The following is a 22,029-nucleotide window of genomic DNA, read 5'->3' as shown; positions in this document are numbered from 1 at the left end:
TGTTTTAAACTGCTAAACTTGGGATCTTTTATTGGAGCACCATTGCAGTTAGGAAACCAACACAGTGGTAGAGCTGGGTTGCAGATTTTGGGTGAGTTGACTCAGGAAGCCTGGCCCATAGTGTGGTTCAAATGTTAGTTGAACTATGTCTTTCCAGTAAAGGAGAGTTCTGGCTGCAATTTGGGCTTCAGTTAGAAAATATTTGACATGGGAAGGTGGCTTTCACAAGCTGGGGCTGTCCCACAGTACTGTGTGTCACTTAGTGGTTGTTTGCAGTGAGTGACTGGCGTCCTGTCTGTGAGAGTGTTGGTCACTTAGTGGTTGTCACTAAGTGACCAACATGCTAGTCACTTAGTGGTTGTTTTCAGTGAGTGACTGGCGTCCTGTCTGTGAGAATGTTGGTAAATCAGTATAATGAGCAGTGGCCACCAGCATTGAAATAGTGAACCTGACTGTATCTCAGGTAGTTCAGAGAACTGCTCTGGGAGGGATATGTGTGGGTGGTGAAGAAAGGGCTACAGTTTAAGTTTATTTTCAGTGGGTAAAACATTGCTTGCTTTTCTGCCATGGGAGGTTGGCGTGCTGGGCTCACAGGACTTGGTGCAGTGTGTGTGAGGGTGAGTAGTTTGCAAATCATGCTTCCCTCAGCCACGGGGCTCCCCCTTTCTTCTTTGTGTGGTGCTGGAGCTTACTTGTTTTGATTGTGGATTATGCCCTGTTGTCCTTACTTTCCTTGGCTTATGAGAAAGGAAACCCTAGAGGCTGTGCAGGGCATTTTGAGCATTCTTCTCCAGGGCTGTTGCTCTGTCTGCCCTCAGCTGTGGCTCTTATGCCCAGTGCTGCTTTGTGCCTTCTGAGTTGGAACCTCCTGTCTTCAAGGCTTACATTAACTCCTAGTCCATGACATTCTTGAATAATTCTCACTGTTGTGCCTTTGACTCAACATCTTAAAATTGTGCTCTGACCCAGAGGCTTCCCTGAAGAGAGCTTTCACCCAGATTACTTCCGCATTTTTCCTCTTTTTGTTTTACCGAAAGCTGAATGCCTGCTGTGTTGGACATTGTACCAGGTTGCAGTCCTTCCCACAGATAGAAGTCTCACTCTTTGAGGGAGTCAAACATCAGAGAAGTTGAGAAACTGACCTCGACCAGTCTGCATACATTGTAGAATCTTTGACTCCAAAGTATATTGCTTTTTTTCTTTTTGCCTTATTGCCTTTTGGTATTTTGGCCTCACACAGATGTTAATGTGTACCTCTGTTAACTTCCAAGAATTCCTGCGTTCTATTTACTCACTGTTGTAGTTTGGATCTTAAAAATTTCCCAGAGGCCCGTGTGTTAAAGGCTGGGTTCCTAAGGTGGTGCTTTAGAGGTGGTGGAATCTTTGAGAGGTGGAGCCTATTGGAAGGTCCTCAGGTCATTGGGGGCATGCCCTTGCATGGGGTAATGGGATTCCAATCCCTCCCTCTCCATTTCTTTTTTGCTTCTTGGTCATGAGGTGAGTGGTTTTGCCCTGCCATGTGCTACTGTCATGATATGATGCCATGATGGGGCCGATTGATCATGAATTCAAACCTGCAAAACAATGAGTCAAAATAAACCTTTTCTTTTTATAAGTTAATTACCCCAAGTATTTTGTTATAGCATTGGATAGCTGACTAACACACCACAAAGTCCATGTTTTTTAGATCAAAAACAGATCTTTTGACTAACAGATGGTTTATTAGGTAAACAATATTCCCTATTGATTAAAAAAACACTGGAGTATCCTGTGCGTATTATGTGCAGCTAGAGTATATTGAAAGGGAGGTAAAAGATGAGGCCAGAGAGGTTAACAGAGATTATGTGTTGTCTCTTAAATCATAGTGAGGACTTTGTTGCTTCATCTGTGGGAGCTGGGAGCCACTGGGGGAGACTTGGGGTTTTGAGTGGAGCTGTACTATGGTTTGACTTATGGCTGCACCAGGATCACTGCTGCATGATTTAAGTGGGTAGAAATAAGATCAGGAAGGAGTCTGTGGATATTATCTGTGATGGCTAATTTGTGTGTCACCATGGCAGAGTCACAGTGTCTTGACACATGGTCAAACACTGCTCTGGATTTCAGTGAAAGTGTGTTTTGGATTAACATTTGAATTGGTGGGCTTTGAGTAAAGCAGATTACCCTACATGATCTGAGTGGGCCTTCTCCAATTTTTTGAAGTCCTGCATACATCAAAGACTGGCTTCACTTCAGCAAGAAGAAATTCTGTCATCACATGAGATGTGGGCTGCAGCTCTTCCTGGGTCTCCAGTCTGCCCAACAGATTTTGGACTTGCACCTCTAAGATGGTGTGAGCTAATTCCTTAAAAGTAAATCTCTCTGTACAGATGTCCTGTTCTGGTTCTCTGGAGGACACTGACTAGTACATCATTCAGGCAAGACATAGGATGGTGGATTGGATCAGAAAGGTAGTCAGGGGTGGTAAGCATGGTTGAACTGGGGATATGCTCTTAAGATAGAGGTGAGGACCTTGTAGCTGGGCCAGATACAGGATGTGAGTGGGGAAGTGTTGTAGGTGGCAATAAGATTTCTGGCTGAGCAACTGGAAGGTGTTGCTATCAATGAGGAGGGCAAAACTGCAGGAGGATGGGCTCTGTATGGGGGTGGGGGGCTATACCAGAAGTTTGACTTTGAAATGCCTGTTGGCAGTTAATGCAGGCAGTCTAGGTTAAGTCAAGTATGATTGGAATTAAGACATCTGAGGGTTAGGGCTTTGGGCTTAGTGGGGTGAGACCACTCAGACTGCGGGTGCTAGATCCTGGTGGGTGGGTGTAGAGTGAGAAGAGGTCCACAGCCGATGCCATGGTGCTTGGTGTTCAGAGGTTGTGATGGAATGAGCAAAGAAGACTGGGCAGGAGCTAAGGGGAGGGTCAGGAAAACCAGGGAGTGAGACCCCCCAGGAGACAGTGGCTTGCTTTACATCCTGAGTGTGAATCTCTTTGTACTTTATGGGAGTTATTATATGGGTTGTTTCCCTGCAGAAGAACTTATTTAAGACAAATTGTCACTAAATCTCTATCACTTAGTGCAGTCCCTATCACATAGTATTAGTGCAGATATTTGTTTGAATGAGTGAGCTGCATTAGTAGGTCCTAGGTACTGGGTGCTTACAGTATGCCAGGAGAGTTGCATTGTGCCTTGATCTTTGGCTGTATGTGTGAGTAAGCTACTGAAAACTAGGGGATCCTGACGATTGTGCTGTACTTATTTCCAGAATTACAGTGCAGCTCACTGTTTCCATACCACCAACCTAGGCCAAACCATGGTCATCTCTTGCTTGGATTATTATAAAAGCCAACCATTTCTGGCTTTCTGGTTTTGCATCCTTGCTTACTAATGATCTGTCTAGCACTTACAAGAATTCTTGGCATGAGGTCCATGTGGAATGATCACACTATCGGTCTTTGAGTACCTGTGTGACTCTGGTGGGGAGACTGCCTTGCCCAGTGTTGCTTAATTGGTACCTGTGTCATCTGCTGCTCTCTTTCCTGCACTAGGGCTATACTTGCATTTTTCTCTCTGTCTTGAAGATTCCAACTCTATTCCCACCACTCAGCTTGTGCATTTTCTCTTCCTTCTGTGTCGATTGTCCTCCCTCTTAATTTTTCCTGTTTTTTTTTTTTTTTTCCCCCATGACAGGCTCCTAGCATCATTGGGGCCCTGTTCAAATATCTGCTCGTCAGAGAAATTTCATATGACTCCCATATTCTTTAATTCCTCCACCTTCTTTTCCAATCTTAGCCTGTTTCACCTTTCTTCCTCTAAGTACTTATCACATGCCAAATGCTTGTTTTTGATAGCCAAAAACTAGTTCTGCCAATCATCTTTGCACTTGTGTGATTATGACTTGGTCCCCTCCCTTACCCAGGGAGACCAGAAAGATTCTGGCTTGTAGATTTGGATGGTTAGAGAGTGTTGTCATTTACTAAGATGGACAGGGCTATTTTTTTAATATTTATTTTTTAGTTGTAGTTGGACACAATACCTTTACTTTATTTTTTTATTTTTATGTGGTGCTGAGGATCCAACCCAGGGCCTCACACGTGCTAGGCAAGCGCTGTACGCTGAGCCACAACCCCCCTCTGGACAGTGCTACTTGATGAAGTGTTTGAAGAGCTGTACTTTTACTGTGTGTGTCCTGGGCATTGTCTTAATGGTGTATGTTTTGGCTGATTTCTCCCTTGATTTTTGTACTTTTAGAAAAGAAACCTTTATGATTGGTAGTTTTGAGCATGTTGATTTTCATTTTGTTTTAATTTTGAGACAGGGCCTTGTCAAGTTGCTGAAGCTGGCCTCGAGCTTGCTATCCTCCTACCTCAGCCTCCCAAGTTGCTAGGATTATAGGCCTGTGTTACCTTGCCTTGTGGTAATTATGTTGACTTTGAGGAGATGTTGAGTAAGCAACTGGTTATTTTACATTTGGATCACAGAAGGTAGGTTTGGGCAGGGCAGGTCAGATAGAGTGGGTGTGCTTCACTTCTGTTAGTTAGTTAGCTCTTGCTGGGTGAGCCACTTAATCCCTCCGAGGCAGCTTGCTCCTCTCTCAGGTGGGAATAATATCACTCACTGATTTACAAGGGTAGGATTGAATGGGAAGGCACACATGTTCCTGGTATGTAGAGGACTTACTTTATTTAACATTATTCCATGGGTTGGGCTGGTCAGGAGTGCAGTGGTTGGAGAGTCTGTTGTGTTGAGTCCTGTGTAGAGCTCTTTCCCGTGAATGTCTTTACTTACTTCTCATTGTTCCCTAGCTAAATGCTTCTGTGACTGCTCACACCACCTTCTCTTGATAAAATATACCTGCAGAGTTCCCAGTCATCCTCCCCCTTTATTGTCCTTTGTATTTTTTAATATATATTTTTTTAGTTATAGGTGAACACAATGTATTTATTTTACTTTATGTGGTGCTGAGGATCGAATCCAGTGCCTCACACATGCTAGGTGAGCACTCTACTTCTGAGCCACAACCCCAGCCCTGTCCTTTGTATTTTTAACCCTAATTCCTTTGCCAGCTTTAGGTATTATAAATAGTCAGTGAATAAAAACCTTGATCTATTAGTATTCAGGAAATTATTGTGTTAAAATTTCTATTTTATTTGTTGATTTTTCCAGAAACAACTCTAGTTTTAAATTTCATAAGCTAAGACTTTCTTAAGAAGCACTGTTATTAGGTTATTACCAATTATAAAATGAGAGAAACTCAAAACAGAGTGTATTATTCTATTCTCTTCTAAAATCTGGTTGTAAGATGGATTTTGGGTAACAGATGGCCTGGCATGCATTCTCATCCTGGAATGACACAGCTCTCTACCTCTTCAGTCATGATGGTATATACCTGTAATCCCAGCTGCTCAACAGGCTGAGGCAGGAGGTTCAAGTTTAAGGCCAGCCTGGGCAGCTCAGTGAGATCCTGCCTCAAAATAAAAAATGCAAAGGGTGTGGAATTGAGTATCCCACACTGGTAGAGGTCAATCCCCAGTACCTCAAGGTGGGGAGGAAAGAAATGGTAAGGGTTTTAATATTCTAGGTTTTTTTTTTTTTTTGATTTTTAGTTTTCAGTGAACCTTTACTTTGTTTATATGCAGTGCTGAGAATCAAACTCAGTGCCTTACATGCTAGGCAGGTGCTCTACCACTGAGCCACAACCCAGCCCCAGGGTTCCAGTTCTTTAACAAAAGAATAAATTTGACTAATGCTTCATTTTCTACTTTAATTAAATTATTAAAATGTAAAATTTTTATATATTAAATAATTTGCTATTTTATTTTTTTGAAGAGAGAGAGAGATAATTTTTTTTAATATTTTTTTTTTTTTTAGTTTTTCCGCGGATTGTATGTGGTGCTGAGGATTGAACCCTGGCCGCACGCATGCCAGGCGAGCGTGCTACTGCTTGAGCCACATCCCCAGCCCTAATTTGCTATTTTAAATGAGTATACATTGCCAAGATTGAAAGTTTTTCTGAAGTAGGATAAAAAATCCATTTATTTTTACTGATACACTATAGAGATGTTTTTAATACTTTCCTTTAATGTTAAGATAGAAAATAAGTAATTAAAAATGAATCTGAGTCAGGATAAAGCACTACTTTGTTTGTAAACTGCAGGTTATTTCCTCCCTCAATGCCCCCTTCCCCTGTCCCCAGCTGAGTATGAGATCACATCATGGGATATTTACATCATTCCACTGTTATATTGTATAGATAGGATTCACAGTAATCATTTATTTTATACATAGCCTATTTTAGAATAAAAATCAAGGCTAACTAAGTTTCACACAGGATATATAAAAATCCATACTAAATTGCCTTGGTTCCTGTGAGATGTGTTTGAAGGATAAGAAAACACTTTAAACATTTTAAAAAAATATTTAGGAAATAATTTAGTTAGAAGCATACTGTTCAGTGAGAACATTACATGTTTAGAGTGGTTAAAAAAGAACAATTTAAAACAGGATACTCATCCATAGGAATTTTAACTTCTGACCTCATGACAAAGAAAACTGAAGTCACATCGCTTTTGTTTAATGTTAGGAGTATTGGTTCTTGGATGGCACACGGAAGCTTGGTTATAGGAACCTTAACTTGGTGGGTAGTAGTACGGTAGGTTCCATATTCTGTACGAGCATGCTGGGAACCTGTTCTTGCTGTTCCTGTCTACGTAACTTGAGATGGTGGGTATTTCATCTTTTTCTGGACTCTTGGAGCTTTCACCTGGGAGTGCTGAGTCGGGGGGACAGCCTGTGTCCCAGGAGTGCTGTGGGCCCTCCTGCTGAGTCCCTTTGTCAGGACTACTGAGGAAGTCTTTCAGAACTTGCTTGAAGATGTAGACTATTTCCCATGGCAGCACATCATTTTCTGCTAGAACTTCTCGAAATCTAGGGGGAATGCGGGAATGAATATCCAATTCAGACAATTTTTTTTGTCACGTCCCTGCAACTCCAAGTATAGCTTACATAATGTGATTGATACTAGTTACCCACCTTTTGAGTAATCTGTACGTAGCTCTAAAGTTATGCTTCTAGTAAAGAAATTTTGATTCTAATTGAATTTCCTACCAGTGAGATATCCACAGATTTTTATCCAGCTTATCTCTAGGGATTTTGGTATGTGGGTATTTGGTATGCATGATTAAAGAATTTATGCATTAGGTTACAATTTCCAGTCTAAATATGTGAGGAGCTTAGACCTGGGTGTAGCAAATATCAGAAGAGAACACAGTATATTTACCTGCTGAGAATAGTTCCAGTTTGGCAAGGATGAACTTGTGAACAAAGAACTTCGAGTTGTCTTTGCTCTGCAGCTGGGATGGTTGTATGGGGACTCTGGTAGTTTCTAAGCCAGTTATAATCCACACCTGTTTTTTTCACTTTTTGCTCATTTTCAATCTCTTGTATGAATCTTTCTCGCTCCTTTAGATGCCATTTTAATTCCCGAAGCAGAGTCTTTGTCACTATATCTGAGTCAGCATAGTGTGTAGGTTTGTAGGAATTGTTTTTTGGCCATTTCATCCAACCAAAGAGTGGCATTTTTAACCTGTGGAAATAGTCTCACTTGTTTATGTTTATGCGGTTTTATAGTTCTGATCAGCAAATATTTGTTTGTTTATTTGAACAATAAAACTGTCAAAAAAATGCATAAGTTTTTCAGTGGCTAGATATGCAGGTCAAAATAAGATTAGAACATGGATTAAAGTCTTCAAATTTCTAACTAGGTCAGTGCCAAAAATCAAGCTTTGAAAATACTTTTATGTAGCTAAGCAGAAGTTAAATACATAAAGTCAGAGATAATCTACAAACTGAATAATATCTGAAAGTAACACTTGCTATTAAAAGTTCTTCAGAGGCTTTAAAATACCAATGCATTGGAAAGGGCTGTCAAAGACATACTTTTGGTCTATGCTTTATACAGAAAAAGCTTAAAGCTTACCTGCCAAGTTGATGGATCTGATGTGGGGATGCTGCCACAGTGTACTCAAATTGATGATGAAGCTGTGTCTCATTCAGGCATATCTCGTTCTCCTGGATTTTCCTCTGTCGAATGAGCCTCCTGATTTGCCCCCTGAAACTGTATTTGAAATAAATAACTTTCTGTGTTAGGAATGAGGTTGTGATGTCTTCTTTTGGAGAGACTGCTCATTAATTCACCTTGTAAGTAAGCTAGAAGAAATGACAAAAATAACTTACTATTTAATTTTCCCAAATTATATAATGGCCTGCCTTTTGAATGCAGCTCATTCTATTTGAAAAAGATGCCGGCAGCTATGGATACTTGTCCCAAATGCATTCCGACATGTCTTTGGTAGTGACGAAGAACATCGTCTGAAGCACCACAGATGCGCTCCTAGCTGGAGTGAAGACTGTCGCATGATGTGATGCTTTGCTGTGCATAGCTGTAGGTCACAGTTTAGTGCTGTATTTTTATGCCTGTAGAGCTCTAAAAATAACCATGTTGCTTTTATTCTTCAGCTTAACTTTCAGGCCATTTAGAAGCCAGGTCACTGTCCCCTCTAATGAAAGCAGGAAAAATAGATCAGATTTGACTATCTGCAAAATACACACTCCGAGAAGTTTTGTTGTAATTGAACAAAATAGGTAAAGCATGCTGATATCAGTCATGTGAAATATTTAGCAAATGTTATGTTCAATATTACTTTTCTTGCAGAATAGTTAGATTTGTATACTAAAGCAAGTTTAAATGCTAGAGGACATTATAAACACTTAAGTAGGTAACTTTAACATGCACTTGATAATCTCTGGATATAACATCATAAGGCAATAATTGGTTGTTAGGAAAAAAAGAAATAGATGTAAGAACATTTAGTTTAAAGTGAAATCTTATAGTTCCTCATAGAAAGCATTTTGGTGTTTTATCTTAGAGCTGCCGATGAAGCATGGGTTAGGTGAGTATTGGTAGGCAGTGCTTTTTATTGTGCTGATTTTCTATTCAGTATTCATCTTGGGGAAGAGTAGATAGAGAAGAAAGGTCTCTGGCTCTTTGTTAAGCAACTACACAGTGATTTTTCCTTTTATAATTTTTTTTTCTGTTGCTTTTGTTTCCAATGAACTGTGAAGAACAGACACTGTTCACATCAGACCTCCGTGTGTGTGATCAAGCGTGTGTGGGATGGTCCTGAGAAGCTGGATGTCAGGATCCATTACCCTCACTAGCAGGCTTCACCTTGTGCTGCATGCAGCACTCTAAGAAGGGAAGAATGAAGTTTATCGTGATAGAAACATCCTGCCTGATTTTATACTCAAATTGCAATGACTCTTGCCTTCTTCCTTTGAATTGCCTTCTTGTTACCGCTTTAAAATGTCTTTCTTCTGAAATGGTGATGAAAATATAACAGAGTATATTGAATATGGACAGAAACCAGGTTTCCATTTGAGGCTCTATGCAGCCTTGTTATCCCTTCCCACCTGGCTCTTTCCTTGCTACCATCCCAGTGCCAGGCCTGACTGTCCCACACTTTTGCTTGCTTTTGACCCCTCAGCTCTAATTACACTGACTCTTCTTAAATGCTTATTCTTTCTCAACTATGTAGCCATACCATAATTCTGTTCCAGGGGCCAGTTTGAATACCAAATTCCAATTAAAAAAAAATTTTGTCAGTACAGGGGATTGAACAAATGCAGAGGTGCTCTACCACGGAGCCATGCCCCTGACCTTTTTTTTTTTTATTTCAAAACAGGGTCTAAGTTGCTGAAATTGACTTATGATCACCTTCCTCAGACTCCGAAGTTGCTGGGAGTATAGACGTGTGCCACCATGCCAGGCTCACAATTCTTATCACCTCAGCTCACAGGGAGTAACCTTCTTTTGAACTTACTCATATAAACCAGTTTTTGTAGCACTTGTTGTATGCTACTTATATTGTTCCAAATTAATTTCTTTCTTTCTCCTGATGTTGTATTGAAGTAGAGACCACATATGAATCCCTATAGTGTTCCTCCTACTAATATGTAGATCAAGAACATGTGTGTTTGAAGATTGAAATAAGGAAGTACTTTTAATGAATATTTTCTGTTTATAAGGGTAAAATCAGATTAACATTGGAATTTATTAAATATTTTATTGAGTTAAATGAATTGCTTCTAATGAATTATAACACTATTAGGATATTTTATGGGAAGACAGAGCTTGAACTATTAAAAAAACCCAGCTTTTGGTTGTCACAGTTTTCTAGGCATATCTTGTTAAGCTAAATGGTATAAAATTTTTAAAGAGTCCAAGTAAAATAGGGCCATGTTGTTCGTGCTGGGTGTATATGTAAAATTTCTAGAGGTATAAAGAATTATACAGAAAGGTAAGTCTGGAAAAATAAAATTAGGGAACCTTGCAAGGCAAACTCAGGAGCCAGGAACAGCTTTTTAGATGATATAATCAAAGTCATTGGATAAATTATTCAATTGTTAGATTGCAAATAAAGAATTTTCATTATGGGGAGACAAACTTCTGTTTTTTAATTCCTTTGCTATGGAATTAAAAGTTCTGGATTACTTTTTTTTTCCAAGTTAAAAATCATATTTCTGGGCTGGGAATATAGCTCAGTTGGTAGACCGCTTGCCTCACATGCACAAGGACCTGGGTTCAATCCTCAGCACCATAAAAACAAAATATAACCCCACATTTTTATGAGGGATTGTTTTTATAAAAACACTTTAAACTACAAGTATAAGGAAATTCAACATAAAAAAATGCTACATATGAAGCCTATAATTTATGTCGCAATCAATAATGAATGACTGAAAACTTTTCTCCGAGATCAGGAACAAGGCAAGGATGTCTACTTCTTTTTAATTTTTTTTTGTAGTTATAGATGGAAAGTATGCCTTTATTTTATTTGTTTATGTGGTGCTAAGGATTGAACCCAGTGCCTCACATGTGCTAGGTAGGTGCTCTGCCACTGAGCTATAGCCCAGCCTCTGCCACTTCTTCTATTCAGTACAGTACTGGAAGTTCTAGCTAGATCAATTATGCAAGAAAAAAAATAGAGAAAGTTGTTAATACCAAGAAGGAGTCACTGTATCAAACTCAAAGAAAGTAGAGTCAGGAGGTTCTGTATGAAGGGAAAGCCCTTGTGCACATGCCTACAGATAAGAACTGTAAAAGATTATCTGAAGGGCTCCTATGCATATAAGAGCTTTTGCCAAGGCTTTTCCAAATTTTAGCTTGCTACACGAGTCACAAGGACGGCTAGCCAGATGCACAAGAACACACACCTGAAATGAAACACTGTCTTCACTAATGAACTAAGTCACTTCCTGTGATAAGTGCCTGTAGCCCATGTACTCTTTGTACAAAATAACTTTCATGTATTCTTCTTTTCATCTTTAAAAACCCTTGTCTTGGGCTGGGGGTTTAGCTCAGTGGTTGAGTGTTTACCTAGCATTCGTGAGGCCCAGGATTTGATCCCCCGTGCCACCAAACCAAACCTAAATGAAAACAAAAACTTTGTTTTTCTTCACTTCCCTAAGTAGACCCATACTTTGTGTATTCATTTTTCATTTGCACTTGGTATGCTCATTTCAAATTGAAATCATTATCATTGGAAAATCTTTTGTTATTTATGTTGACAAAATGAAAGTCATTGAATTGAATAGTAAGGAGTAAAATTATCTCTCTACAGTTAATGTGATCTTACATGGAGAAAGCACTAAAGGATCCACACATACAAAAACCAGTGAGAACTAATAACAGGCAACAAGATACAAAGTTAACACACAAAAATCAGTTGTATTTGTATACACTAGAAATAAACATAACACCAAAAAGCATAGAATACTTAGGAACCAAGAAAGCAAAAGACTCATCTGATGAAAAGTACAAAAGATTGCTTAAAGAAGGAACACAAGTGGAAATGCCCCATATTGATGGGTTGGGAGATCTAATATTGTTTAGATGTCAGTTCCACAGCTTTATTGCAATCTCTTATCAAAAAATCTTGTGACGTATTTTGCAGGAATAGGAACCCATCTTAAATTCATATGGGATCTTAAGTGACTTTAGATAGCTAAATCGGTCTTGAAAAAGAGTAAAACTGGAGGTACTCACATTTCCTAATTTCAAACCTTACTACAGAGCTATAGTAAATAAAAAATTGTAGTGCTAGAATAAAGGCATACATTCCAATGGAGCAGATTAATGAAAGCCCAGAAATAAACCTTTGCATATATGGTGGAATTATTTCTGTAAGGATGCCAAGACCATTTAAGGTGAAAAGACAGTTTTATTTCCCAACAAATGAAGTTGAAAAAAAAAAAAACACCTGGATATCCATAGGCAAAGAAGGAAATTGGATCCTTGCCTTTTGCTATATAAAAATTATCTAAAAATAGATGAAAGACCTAATGTGAGACCTAAAACTGAAACTCTTAAGACTTCATGTCATTGGATTTGGCAGTGATTTCTTGCATATGACACTGAAAACCCAAAGAATAAAAGAAAAATATTGGTAAGTTGGATTTCAGGAAAATTAACATTTGTATGTCAAGAGACAATTGGCAGAGTCAAAAAGCAGTTCCTGGAGTGGGAAAAAGTATCTGAGAGTCATCAGATTAATACACACACTGTCTAAGAACTCCTAAAACTCCATAGCAGCAGCAACAATAAGCTCAATTCAAAAATGGGCAGAAGAGAACTGGGGCCTGGGTTTCATCCCCAGCACTGCAAAAAAAAAAAAAAAAAAAAGAAATTGAATGGATATTTCTCCAAAGATGATATATAAGCTCATGAGAAGATGCAGATTTTAACTACAATTAGATACTACTTCAAACTCATTAGGATGGCTGTTATCAAAAAGACAAGGAGGTAGAGAAACTGGAACCTTTGTATGCTTTTCATGAGAATGTAAAATGGAACAGCCGCTGTGGGAGACGGTATGGTGGTTCCTCAAAAAGTTTAAAATAGAATTAGCCATATGATCCAGCAATTCTGCGGCTGGGTTTAAATCCAAAAGAGTAGAAGGGAGGGTCTCAAAGAGATGTTTTTACACTTACATTCCTCAGCAGCATCATTCAAGGAGCTAAGTGCAGAGGCAACCAGTGTCATGTCCATTGACAGTGAATGGTGTTTTAGTCATCATTTTCAGTGCTGTGACTCAAAGACCTGACAAGAACAATTTTAAAGGAAGAGAAGTTTATTTGGGGCTCATGGTTTTAGAGGTCACAGTCCATAGATGGCTGACTGTGTTGCTCTGGGCCTGATGTGAGGCAGGACATCATGGTGGAAGGGTGTGAAGGAGGAAAGCAGCCCAGTACAAGACAGCTAGGAAGCAGAGAGAAGTAGCTCAGCTCCCCAGGGTCAAAATATAAACCCCAAGGTACACCCCCAATGATCTACCTCTTCTAGCCACGCCCTAGCTTCCAGTTGGGATTAATGTAGTGATTAGGTTAAGGCTCACATAACCCAATCATTTCACCTCTAAATTTTCTTGATTCGTCTGACATGAGCTTTTGGTGGATACCTCATCTCTAAACCATAGCATAGGAATGCAGAATGTGGTTTCTCCTTGCAGCGGAATACTGCAGCCTTAAAAAGGAAGGAAATTATGACCTGTGACAACATAGATATTTTGCTAGGTGAAATAAGCCAGTTGCAAAATAGTAATATGAGATTCCACTGAAATAAGATGACTAGTCAAAATCGTAGAAAGTAGAAGGATCATGCCAACACTGTGGTAGAGGCAAATGGAGAGTTGCTGTGTAGTGGGTATGGTGTTTGGATTTGTAACATGGGAACAGTCATGGAGCTGGATGGTGGCCATAGTTACACATTATGAGAGTCCTTAACAGTTGAGTGGTACATTTTGGTAGATATACCACAACAGGAAAACTGAAAACTATAGTTAATGTTTGATAAGATATCAATTTTTAAGATATCAATTTTTTCAGTATTATTTCCTTCTTAAGATGTTTTACTTGATACCAATATATTTACTTTTTGTCACATTGCTGTGGGGTTGTTATATATTCTTGATTTACGGGAGTTCATGGTGTGCTTCTTTGTAATGTGTGGCAAATGGGCATGTGACCACAGTTCTTGCCTTTTATGTTTCATAGAGGTATTTGTCATAAATTTTAAATTATAATATAGCTTAGTTTACTCATACCTTCCTTTTGACTTTCTGTCTCTTGAAGCATAATCTATTCCAAATTATCAAATATAGAATATTGGTTTTATGGCCTTAAAAACGGAAGTACCTGGACATGTAGTTGGTTTGCACTTGATTTGAAATTGGTGTGATGATAGGGGTTAGACTTTTTTGGTCCCCAAATTGGATAACCAATATGCAAAGCAAGTGATCATTGCTCCACCCAGGAGAATTTCCTGGTCTTCAAATGCCAAGTAATTTTGACATATATTCTGGGCATTGTGAATATTATATTAAGGGTCTCTGGGTCTTGTGGAAATCCTGTGGGGAGTGCAGCTGACCCATTTGTGTTCAGGCTAAGGTCTCCAGCATCTGGCTGGTTTTCAGAGCCATTGCTGTGCAGCCTACCTCTTGTCCAGCACATGTGCCCCCTGGTGGTCATTCTGCCTTCAGCCTTGTTTTGAGTCTGATGGCTCTTAAGGGTCAGAGCATGAGCAGCCCAGTGCTGACCCCAGCACTCTGAGAACAGCCTCAGGTTCATTTTCTAAGCCCTTTCCTTCCTGCAGCTGTAGCCAACATCATCCAACTGCACCTACACCCTGGGCCACACAGGGGGAGGGCTGAACAGGAGAGGGGCAGTAGGAACTGCCCATCCTCCGTTAGCACAGCTGTTCCATGGGAAGGGAGGCTTAGGTTCCTGCTGGCCCCGTGGTGCTGCTGTTGCTGTTGCCTGCCATGGTATTGCTTGTGGGCCAGAATGAGAGAATGGAGAAAAGAGGCAAAATGGCAGTTGCCCTGGTTGTGAACCCTTGGAAGCCCTTTTGCTGCCCCTTGAGGCAGAGCTGAAGGTTTCTCCTGGTCCTCCGCCTGGACAGTGCTCCTGTGTGGACCTTGCCCTGGAGTGAGTACAGGTCAGGAACACCAGAAGAAACAAGGGACAAACACCCCTGGCTTGGTGGGGCTTTGCATTTTGGCCTTCTTCCCTCATCTGCCTGCTGCTGTTGGCTTGTCAGAGGCCCCAGATTATTGGGAAACGCTCTGTACAGAGTATTAGGTGCTAGTTTTAATTTTCCATGCTCTACTCTGTCACAAGTGTGGTTGGCCCTGCCTGTCCAGTCTTCCCAGGGTCCTGTTTCCATTGATCTTTGTGCCACTCTGATTCATTGCTGCAACAGTCGGAGTTGATGGTGGGGGTCTGCTGTGCGCCTCTTCACCTGTTCACCCTTAAAGCAGGAGTCAGATATTTATACCTCTCTGTGTGCTCAAATCCCATCTTACTCAGAACAGCAGTCAATATCTTTCTAGTTACTCCCTGACCCTCCCCAGGTATCCCCAGTTCTCCCCTGTACCTTTCTAGGTATCACCTTCCTGTTGTCCTTTTGCAGGCTCTGTTGACCACATTGGGTATACTCTGGCCTCAGGGCTTCCCAGGATTCTTGGGGAGGAGAGCTTTCTCTGTGAGTAGCTGTACAACTGTCTTCTTCAGACTTTTGCTTCAGTGTCATCTGTCACTGTGTTTAATGTTGCAGTCTTTCTTGCCCAATCTTTCCTTCTGGTTTATTTCCCCCTATGCCCTTATCTAACCTTCTTTGGTTTTACTTATTTACTCCTTCCCCAGCTGAACTGTAAGTTCCAGGAGGGCAGTCTGTGCTGGTGACCATTCCCAGCTTAGGTGCTCAGAAGAGTGCCAGGCACAAAGTCAGACTTCACTTACTTATTGAGTGAACTAGTGAACAAATATCAGGCAAACAGTAACCAAAAGAATGGTGCTATAATTATTAGCATTAGGCAAAAGAAAGCTCTAAAGTGAATAGCATTTTATTAAAGTGTATCAGGGCTCTCCAGAGAAACAGGACCGATGAAATGGATGATTATGGTGAGAATTGGCTCCTGGGATTATGGAGACTTGAAGTCCGGTGATATCCTGGGGAACTAGGAAAGCCAGTGGTGTAGTTCAGTTGAAGTTTGAAGATATGAGAACCTGGGGTTGGGGGAGCTGCTAGTGTGTGTACTGGAGCCCAAAGTCCAGATACTTCTGCGTCTGAGGGCAGAAGAAAATGGTGGTCCCACCTCAGGGGACAGAGATCTACCCTTCCCTTCATTTTGCTCTGTTTGGGTAGGCCTCATGTGGATGATGACTTCTCACCCATGTTGGGGAGTGTCCGCTTAGTCTGTTGGTTCCAAAGCTGATCTCTTTCAGAAGTGCCTTCACAAGATGAAGCTGGAGGGCTGGGGATGTGGCTCAAGCAGTAGCGCGCTCGCCTGGCATGTGTGCGGCCTGGGTTCCATCCTCAGCACCACATACAAACAAAGATGTTGTGTCTGCCGAAAACTAAAAAATAAATATTAAAAAATTCTCTCTCTCTCTCTCTCTCTCTCCCCCTCCCTCCCTCCCTCCCTCCCTCTCTCCCTCTCTCCCTCTCTCTCTCTCTCTCTCTCTCTCTCTCTCTCTCTCTCTCTCTCTCTCTCCCCGGCTCCTCTCTCTCTCTCCTCTCTCTCAAAAAAAAAAAGATGAAGCTGGAAATGGTATTTTACCAGCTATCTGGGCATCCCTTGGCCCAGTCAAGTTATCCATCATATTGAGTGAATCAGTAGCAATACACACTCATTCTCTGACAACAGTTGCCTTAAATTAGTCATTGGGAACAAAAACACAATACAATTTAGCATGCATATTGATAGCATGTTATGGATGTCACTGTACTTGCCATTTTTATGATACTTAATGTCCTGAGCATTTTTATCAACTGACGTGAACAGAGCTGTGGTAATCTTTAAACACCATGCACATTAAGGATGTGTTTTTCAGATTTTAATCATCATGAATATCATGAAAAGTGCTCTTCCCCCCTGGAGTTCTTCACACTCTGGCAGTTTTACTTTCTCAGCTGCATTCATAGCATCTTACATATTGGGTCTTATTCACCAGGATGGTAGTTCTGAGAGGGCGAGGATGTGGCTCTGTTCACTGCGCTGTACCTGGTGTCTTGAGAGCACCTCACACATGCAGGTGCTCAGTTGGTGTTTGCTGAATGCATGTGAGTGTTTACAGGTGTGAGTTTTTCACTCAGGGAAGTTTTTATTGTAGGAGCTGTGTGTTTAACATTTTAGGAGATACCACAGATTTCCCTTTAGGATAAATGGTCACATTCTACTTACCCAACCTCCCCCTAAATATTCTGAGGCTGTTTGCTCTTTTTGGCAACATTAGTGTGTGAAAAACAGGTTCTCATTGTTTGAATTTGCATCTGCCTGGTAGCAGTGAGTTTGAGTGTATCTTAGTTTGCTTCTTGGCTATTTGCATGTTCCCCTATAACTTAGTGTAAACTAAGGAGACAGGAACTCTGGCACACAGAGGTCTGGTGGTTTTGGGGAATAGTATCCAGGTTTTACTATTCTTTTCAGGTCACTCAGCCAGAGGAGCTCAGAAATGGAGTATATTAACAAATACAGACAGCTTGAAGCACAAGAATTTGATATGTATAACAGCGACCAACCAACCTGTGGGCCAGGTAAACAGGCATCTTTAAATATGTATATTTAAAGTATGATGTGTTAGTGTTCACACATTATGTTCTTAAAAGTTTAAAAAATATGGTGTTTTTGTTAAAATAAGAAATCACATTACTTGTTAATGTTTTGGGGCATGAATGTATGATAGATTATAGAATGCTCACTTTTTTCTTATAGTTCCTAAATTGTCTGTTTTTTGAATATTAATAAGGATTCTTTGCTTTATTATTAATTAAAACTACTTAATTTTTTCTATTACTTACTGTAGGAGTTGCTTTTTTTTTTAACAATGAACATTAAAATGAAAATTTAACAAAGCATGATGTGCAATGTTTGGAACAAGTTGCTTTAGTGCTTTTGTAGTGTCAGGCCCTGTTCGTGTGGTGGAAGCTCCCTGTTGAGTTTTTGCTTTGTAAAGGTTGACTGTGGTGCACTTCCTATTGATCCAGCCAGAAAGCTCCTCCTCCCTTTTCCTATCTGGTATACTCACACTCTGACTTAGGAATAGAAGTTGGGGTTACACAAATATTTCCCTTTTCTTTTCTTTTTTTTTTTTTGTACCAAGGATTAAACCTGGGGTGTTTAACCACTGAGCCACATCCCCAGAACCCCCACTTTTTTAAAAAAAATATTTTTAAATTGTAGATGGATACAATACTTTTATTTATTTACTTATTTTGATGTGGTGCTGAGGATTAAGCCACAATCCCCACCCGCCCCAGCACCCCTTTTTAAGATATTTTATTAAGAGGAGACAGGGTCTCATTAAGTTGCTTTAGGGCCTTGCTGTTGGTGAGGTTGGCTTTGAACTTGTGGGCCTCCTGCCTCAGCCTCCTGAGTTGCTGGGATTATAGGCATACACCATAGTGCTTGGCCCCTTTTCTTTTTTAAGCCCTTTTAATAATGGTGATATCTCATCCGTACAATGAGGGTACTACTATATAAATCCTTATCCTTTTTGGGATTTATTTGTATTTTTTATCAGTTTTAGAAAATTCTGAGCTATTATCTATGACACATTTTATTTAGTTTTGTGTTTTTAATTTTTGGGGGGCATGGGGTCATTGTACTCTAGTCTGATTAATTCATTTATCTTTCACCTTAAGGCAAAAGCAGCCTTGGCTCCTTTGCCTTCCTCTGTGTTCTTGCCTTAGTGTAGACATTGGCCTGATATGTGTTCATTGGATCATTGTCCCTGCAGTGCCTTTAAGGAGATGTTTGTGTATGTCACCTAGCATCTTTAAGTGGCCTCAGGAGAGAGATTTGTCTGAATAGTTGAGTGCATTATTATTAGAAGTGATAGTTCAGAATACCTGTGCCCTTTGATGCAGCTTCTCCTTATGCTAAGAGCAGTACAAGGTTGTGCACACAAGAATGTCTGTTGCATCATTGCTTACTTATGGGAAGTCTAGGAAGTGTTGAACTTCCTCCTCAGAATAGAGGGGTGGTGAGGTGCTGGGCAGCCTTGTTAGGGCGTGGAGGAGCCCTGTGAGTTAATGTGGAGAGAGGTCTGTCATCTAATGCTTTAATTTGGGGAAGCATGCTGGTTAGTTTCTAGATAACTCTATGTGATACAGTCCTTCCTATTACACCTCTGCTGGCCTGGGACACACACACAGTCCATTGCATACTGCATGTGATCCCGAAGTCTGCCATCTGGGATTTCAACTGTTAAGAAGTTGCTAGATTACAAATGAATGCCTGCAGTTCAGAGTGTCTGTTCTCCCAATTTACGATTTTGACTCATATTTGAAACTGCTCTTTGCTTTCTGTATGTGGCTTTTTAATACACTTGGAGTTTTTCACCGGGCAGTCACTTGACCTGCAGCTTTGGCTACCTGAGGAGGGTATGTTCAGCCACCAGCAGCCATTGAGGCGTGTGTGAGCCAGCATGGGAAGTCAAAGGAATAACTCCTCCTCCAGATCTTATTGAGGTCAAGGGGTTGCATAAGTAAATGCTTTTGGAGTTAAGTACTTTAAAAGAGCTCTGGGGGGCATAAAATGCTACCAGTAAAGGGACAATTGGGCTTAGAGTGGAAGGGCAGGTAGAATTAAGCTCAGTGGCAATGTGGGGAGAGGATGGAGGGAAGCTTGTGATGGGAGGAAGCCTGGTGCCAGCCCTGAAGGAGGAGGCCGTTATTGCTGGGAGTAGAGAGTAGGGAGGGATGGGAGGGCCAGTGGGGTCAGCTCTGTAGGTTAGATACGAGCGCCCCAGCGAGGTCCACACCCTACTCCTAGAACCTGTGAAAGTGCTGCCCACATGGTAAAAGAGACATCGCAGATGTGAGTTGCAAATCTTGAGGTGGGAAGGTTTTGCAGATAGGTATTGTTCAACCCAGGGATTTCCTAAGAGGGAAACAGGAGGGTCAGAGCCAGTGGGGGAGCTGTGGGTGAAGTGCTCTGAGGACAGGTACCAGCAAGCAGTGCAAGGCAGCCTGAGAAGCCAACAAGCCTTCCCCACAGGTGTAGGAGGGCACGTTCATGCCTTGATGTTGCCCAGTCAACTGACTGTGGCTCAGATCTCTAGAACTGTGGAGAAAGAATATGTGTGGAAGCGCATTACAGCAGCAACATAAACTCATGCAGTTGCCTTGGATGAATGAGGTTGTGCAAGATGGCGTGCCCAGAGATGGGACCCACAGCCATGGCCAAGAAGTTTGATCTTAATGGGCAGAGCAGTGGGAAGCTACTGAAGGTTCAATTTTTTTTTTTTTCTTGTCAGGGAGATGAGTGGGAAGGGAGGAAGGGTGTCACATGCTTAGGTTTGTGTTGGGGAAAGAATACTGTGGCTTTTTCAAGGCTTGATTGGAGTGGTGAGAGTGGACTTGAGCAGCTGGGAGATACTGCCTGGACCGGGGGGACCTTTTGTAGACATGCAGTGTGGATAGACACATACATAGACACAGGGCGATTTCTATTTCTGTCTCCTTATATGAAAACCATGAGATGACACTGCTACCCCTAACTCTAGCCAGCCCTGCAGGCTTCAGCTGAACATTGTGTTATATCTAGTTATAAAATACTTTTGATTTGGTGAAATATTGCTGATGTTTCATTTGTAAGTATTTTAAAAATTGTTTCTAAACAGAAATTCAAGGAAAGATGCTCAGTGAATTTCTATAGATTACATTAGAATCATTTCCTGTAGTTAAAGGTCGATCAGTTTTTAGAGCTGGAGCAGGAATGGCATTGGTAAGCAGAAACTCTCCTGTCTGAAGAGCCCAGCTCCAGGTTCAGATCTCCTTGGGGGCTTTTCTGCTCTTGCATGGCAGTTGAGTTTGTCCAGGGTAGTATCTTTGGGTGGTGATGAAAAGCCACAGTTCTGCCTCCTTTTTAATTTGGGGTGTCTTTAGTGGTTGTTCAACCTCCAAGTGGCTTTCTGAGCTTTTAAGAGCTTGGCCTCTGTAGAGTGTCTGAGAAGGGAACCCCCCTGTCAAGTTGGGTTAGTTTTGTGTGCAGAACCATTCTGTCCTTGAAGAACTTGATATGTAATTAGCTGTTTCGAAGATTTAATTTTATGGTTAAGTTAGAAATGCATCAATCTTTTTTTCTGTAGTGTCCACTGTTTGGATTTTAAAGCAAAAGCCATTATATTCTCCATATGGCCTGGGGTGCCACTCATTAGTTAAAATCTTTTGTGTACTCTTTGGAATCTCTAATTGTGAAACTTTGGATTATATTTTAAATTGTAGGATTGCTTTGGAAAGAGAACTAGTGATTTTTAGGATTTTCCCAGTTTATATAAACTATTTTAATCTTATCAAGTTAGGATAAAGAGACAATGGAAAAAGGAGAGTAGCAAATTTTGAGGCTGTAGTCTTTGTCCTGCTACTTCTGCACTTCACTTTGTTGCATGTAGTCTGTTAGTTGCCTTAGATTACCCTCATTGCTTTTTCTTTCTGTTCTGATGCTGAAGCGAAGCTGATGGAGTCACGTGCTCTCTGGCTTCTGCCTGCCCTGGAGCTGTGTGTGCAGAGGCGGCTCCCTGTGTGCTGGGTCTGCTTCAGCCAGTGACCTGAAAACGTCAGGTGGTGTTTTTGTGGCACCGGGAGAAGGGCCGTAGTTTAGACAGTGCAATGAGGGCTTTTGGCATTTTTTCCCTGTGAAATTTCTATCTGTAAGTAACAACCTTCAAAATACAAGTAATCAAGTCATATAAGTCACATCAGTATTGTCAGAGTAACAGGGTTTGTTTAGCAGCACAGTGAACTAGGGCTTCAAGTCTCTAAGCAGAAAGATAGTCTCTAAGTCTCTAAGCCTCCTGTTTTTTTCCTCCTCAAAGAACCTTTATTCTTTCCTCTTGGAGAACTCTTCCCTCAGCCTCTGGCTTCACTTTGTCCCTAGCTTGTTTGCTTGTTCCTCTGCCCCTGCTGTGTGTGTC

General features: G+C 41.0%; 2 protein-coding genes across 3 annotated transcripts in view; one reads left to right on the top strand and one right to left on the bottom strand.

The window, feature by feature from the left end:
* Positions 1-22,029, top strand: part of Tdrd9 (tudor domain containing 9) — a 97,766-nt gene that overhangs the window by 2,767 nt on the left and 72,970 nt on the right. For both annotated transcript variants that reach the window (XM_026405545.2, XM_077800026.1), the window contains exon 2: positions 17,541-17,647. In XM_026405545.2, the coding sequence (XP_026261330.2) occupies positions 17,541-17,647 (107 nt within the window). The remainder of the gene's footprint in view (positions 1-17,540; positions 17,648-22,029) is intronic.
* Rd3l (RD3 like) lies at positions 6,621-7,569 on the bottom strand. The gene is made up of 2 exons (XM_026405546.2): positions 7,271-7,569; positions 6,621-6,918 (listed from the first exon to the last, which is right to left on the bottom strand). The coding sequence occupies exons 1-2, from the start codon at positions 7,567-7,569 to the stop codon at positions 6,621-6,623; spliced, it is 597 nt and encodes a 198-aa protein (XP_026261331.1).

The sequence above is a fragment of the Urocitellus parryii genome, chromosome 6 (genome assembly GCF_045843805.1).
Source record: "Urocitellus parryii isolate mUroPar1 chromosome 6, mUroPar1.hap1, whole genome shotgun sequence".
Taxonomy (NCBI): domain Eukaryota; kingdom Metazoa; phylum Chordata; class Mammalia; order Rodentia; family Sciuridae; genus Urocitellus; species Urocitellus parryii.
Note: the sequence above shows the minus strand (reverse complement) of the source record. Positions and strands in the feature narration are given on the sequence as shown.

Excerpts from the sequence above, each read along its gene's own strand:
- Rd3l (XM_026405546.2), bottom strand. The coding sequence starts at position 7,569 with ATGCCACTCTTTGGTTGGATGAAATGGCCAAAAAACAATTCCTACAAA. Across the intron at positions 6,919-7,270 it reads ACTGGAACTATTCTCAGCAG|ATTTCGAGAAGTTCTAGCAG; the intron begins GTAAATATACTG and ends CATTCCCCCTAG.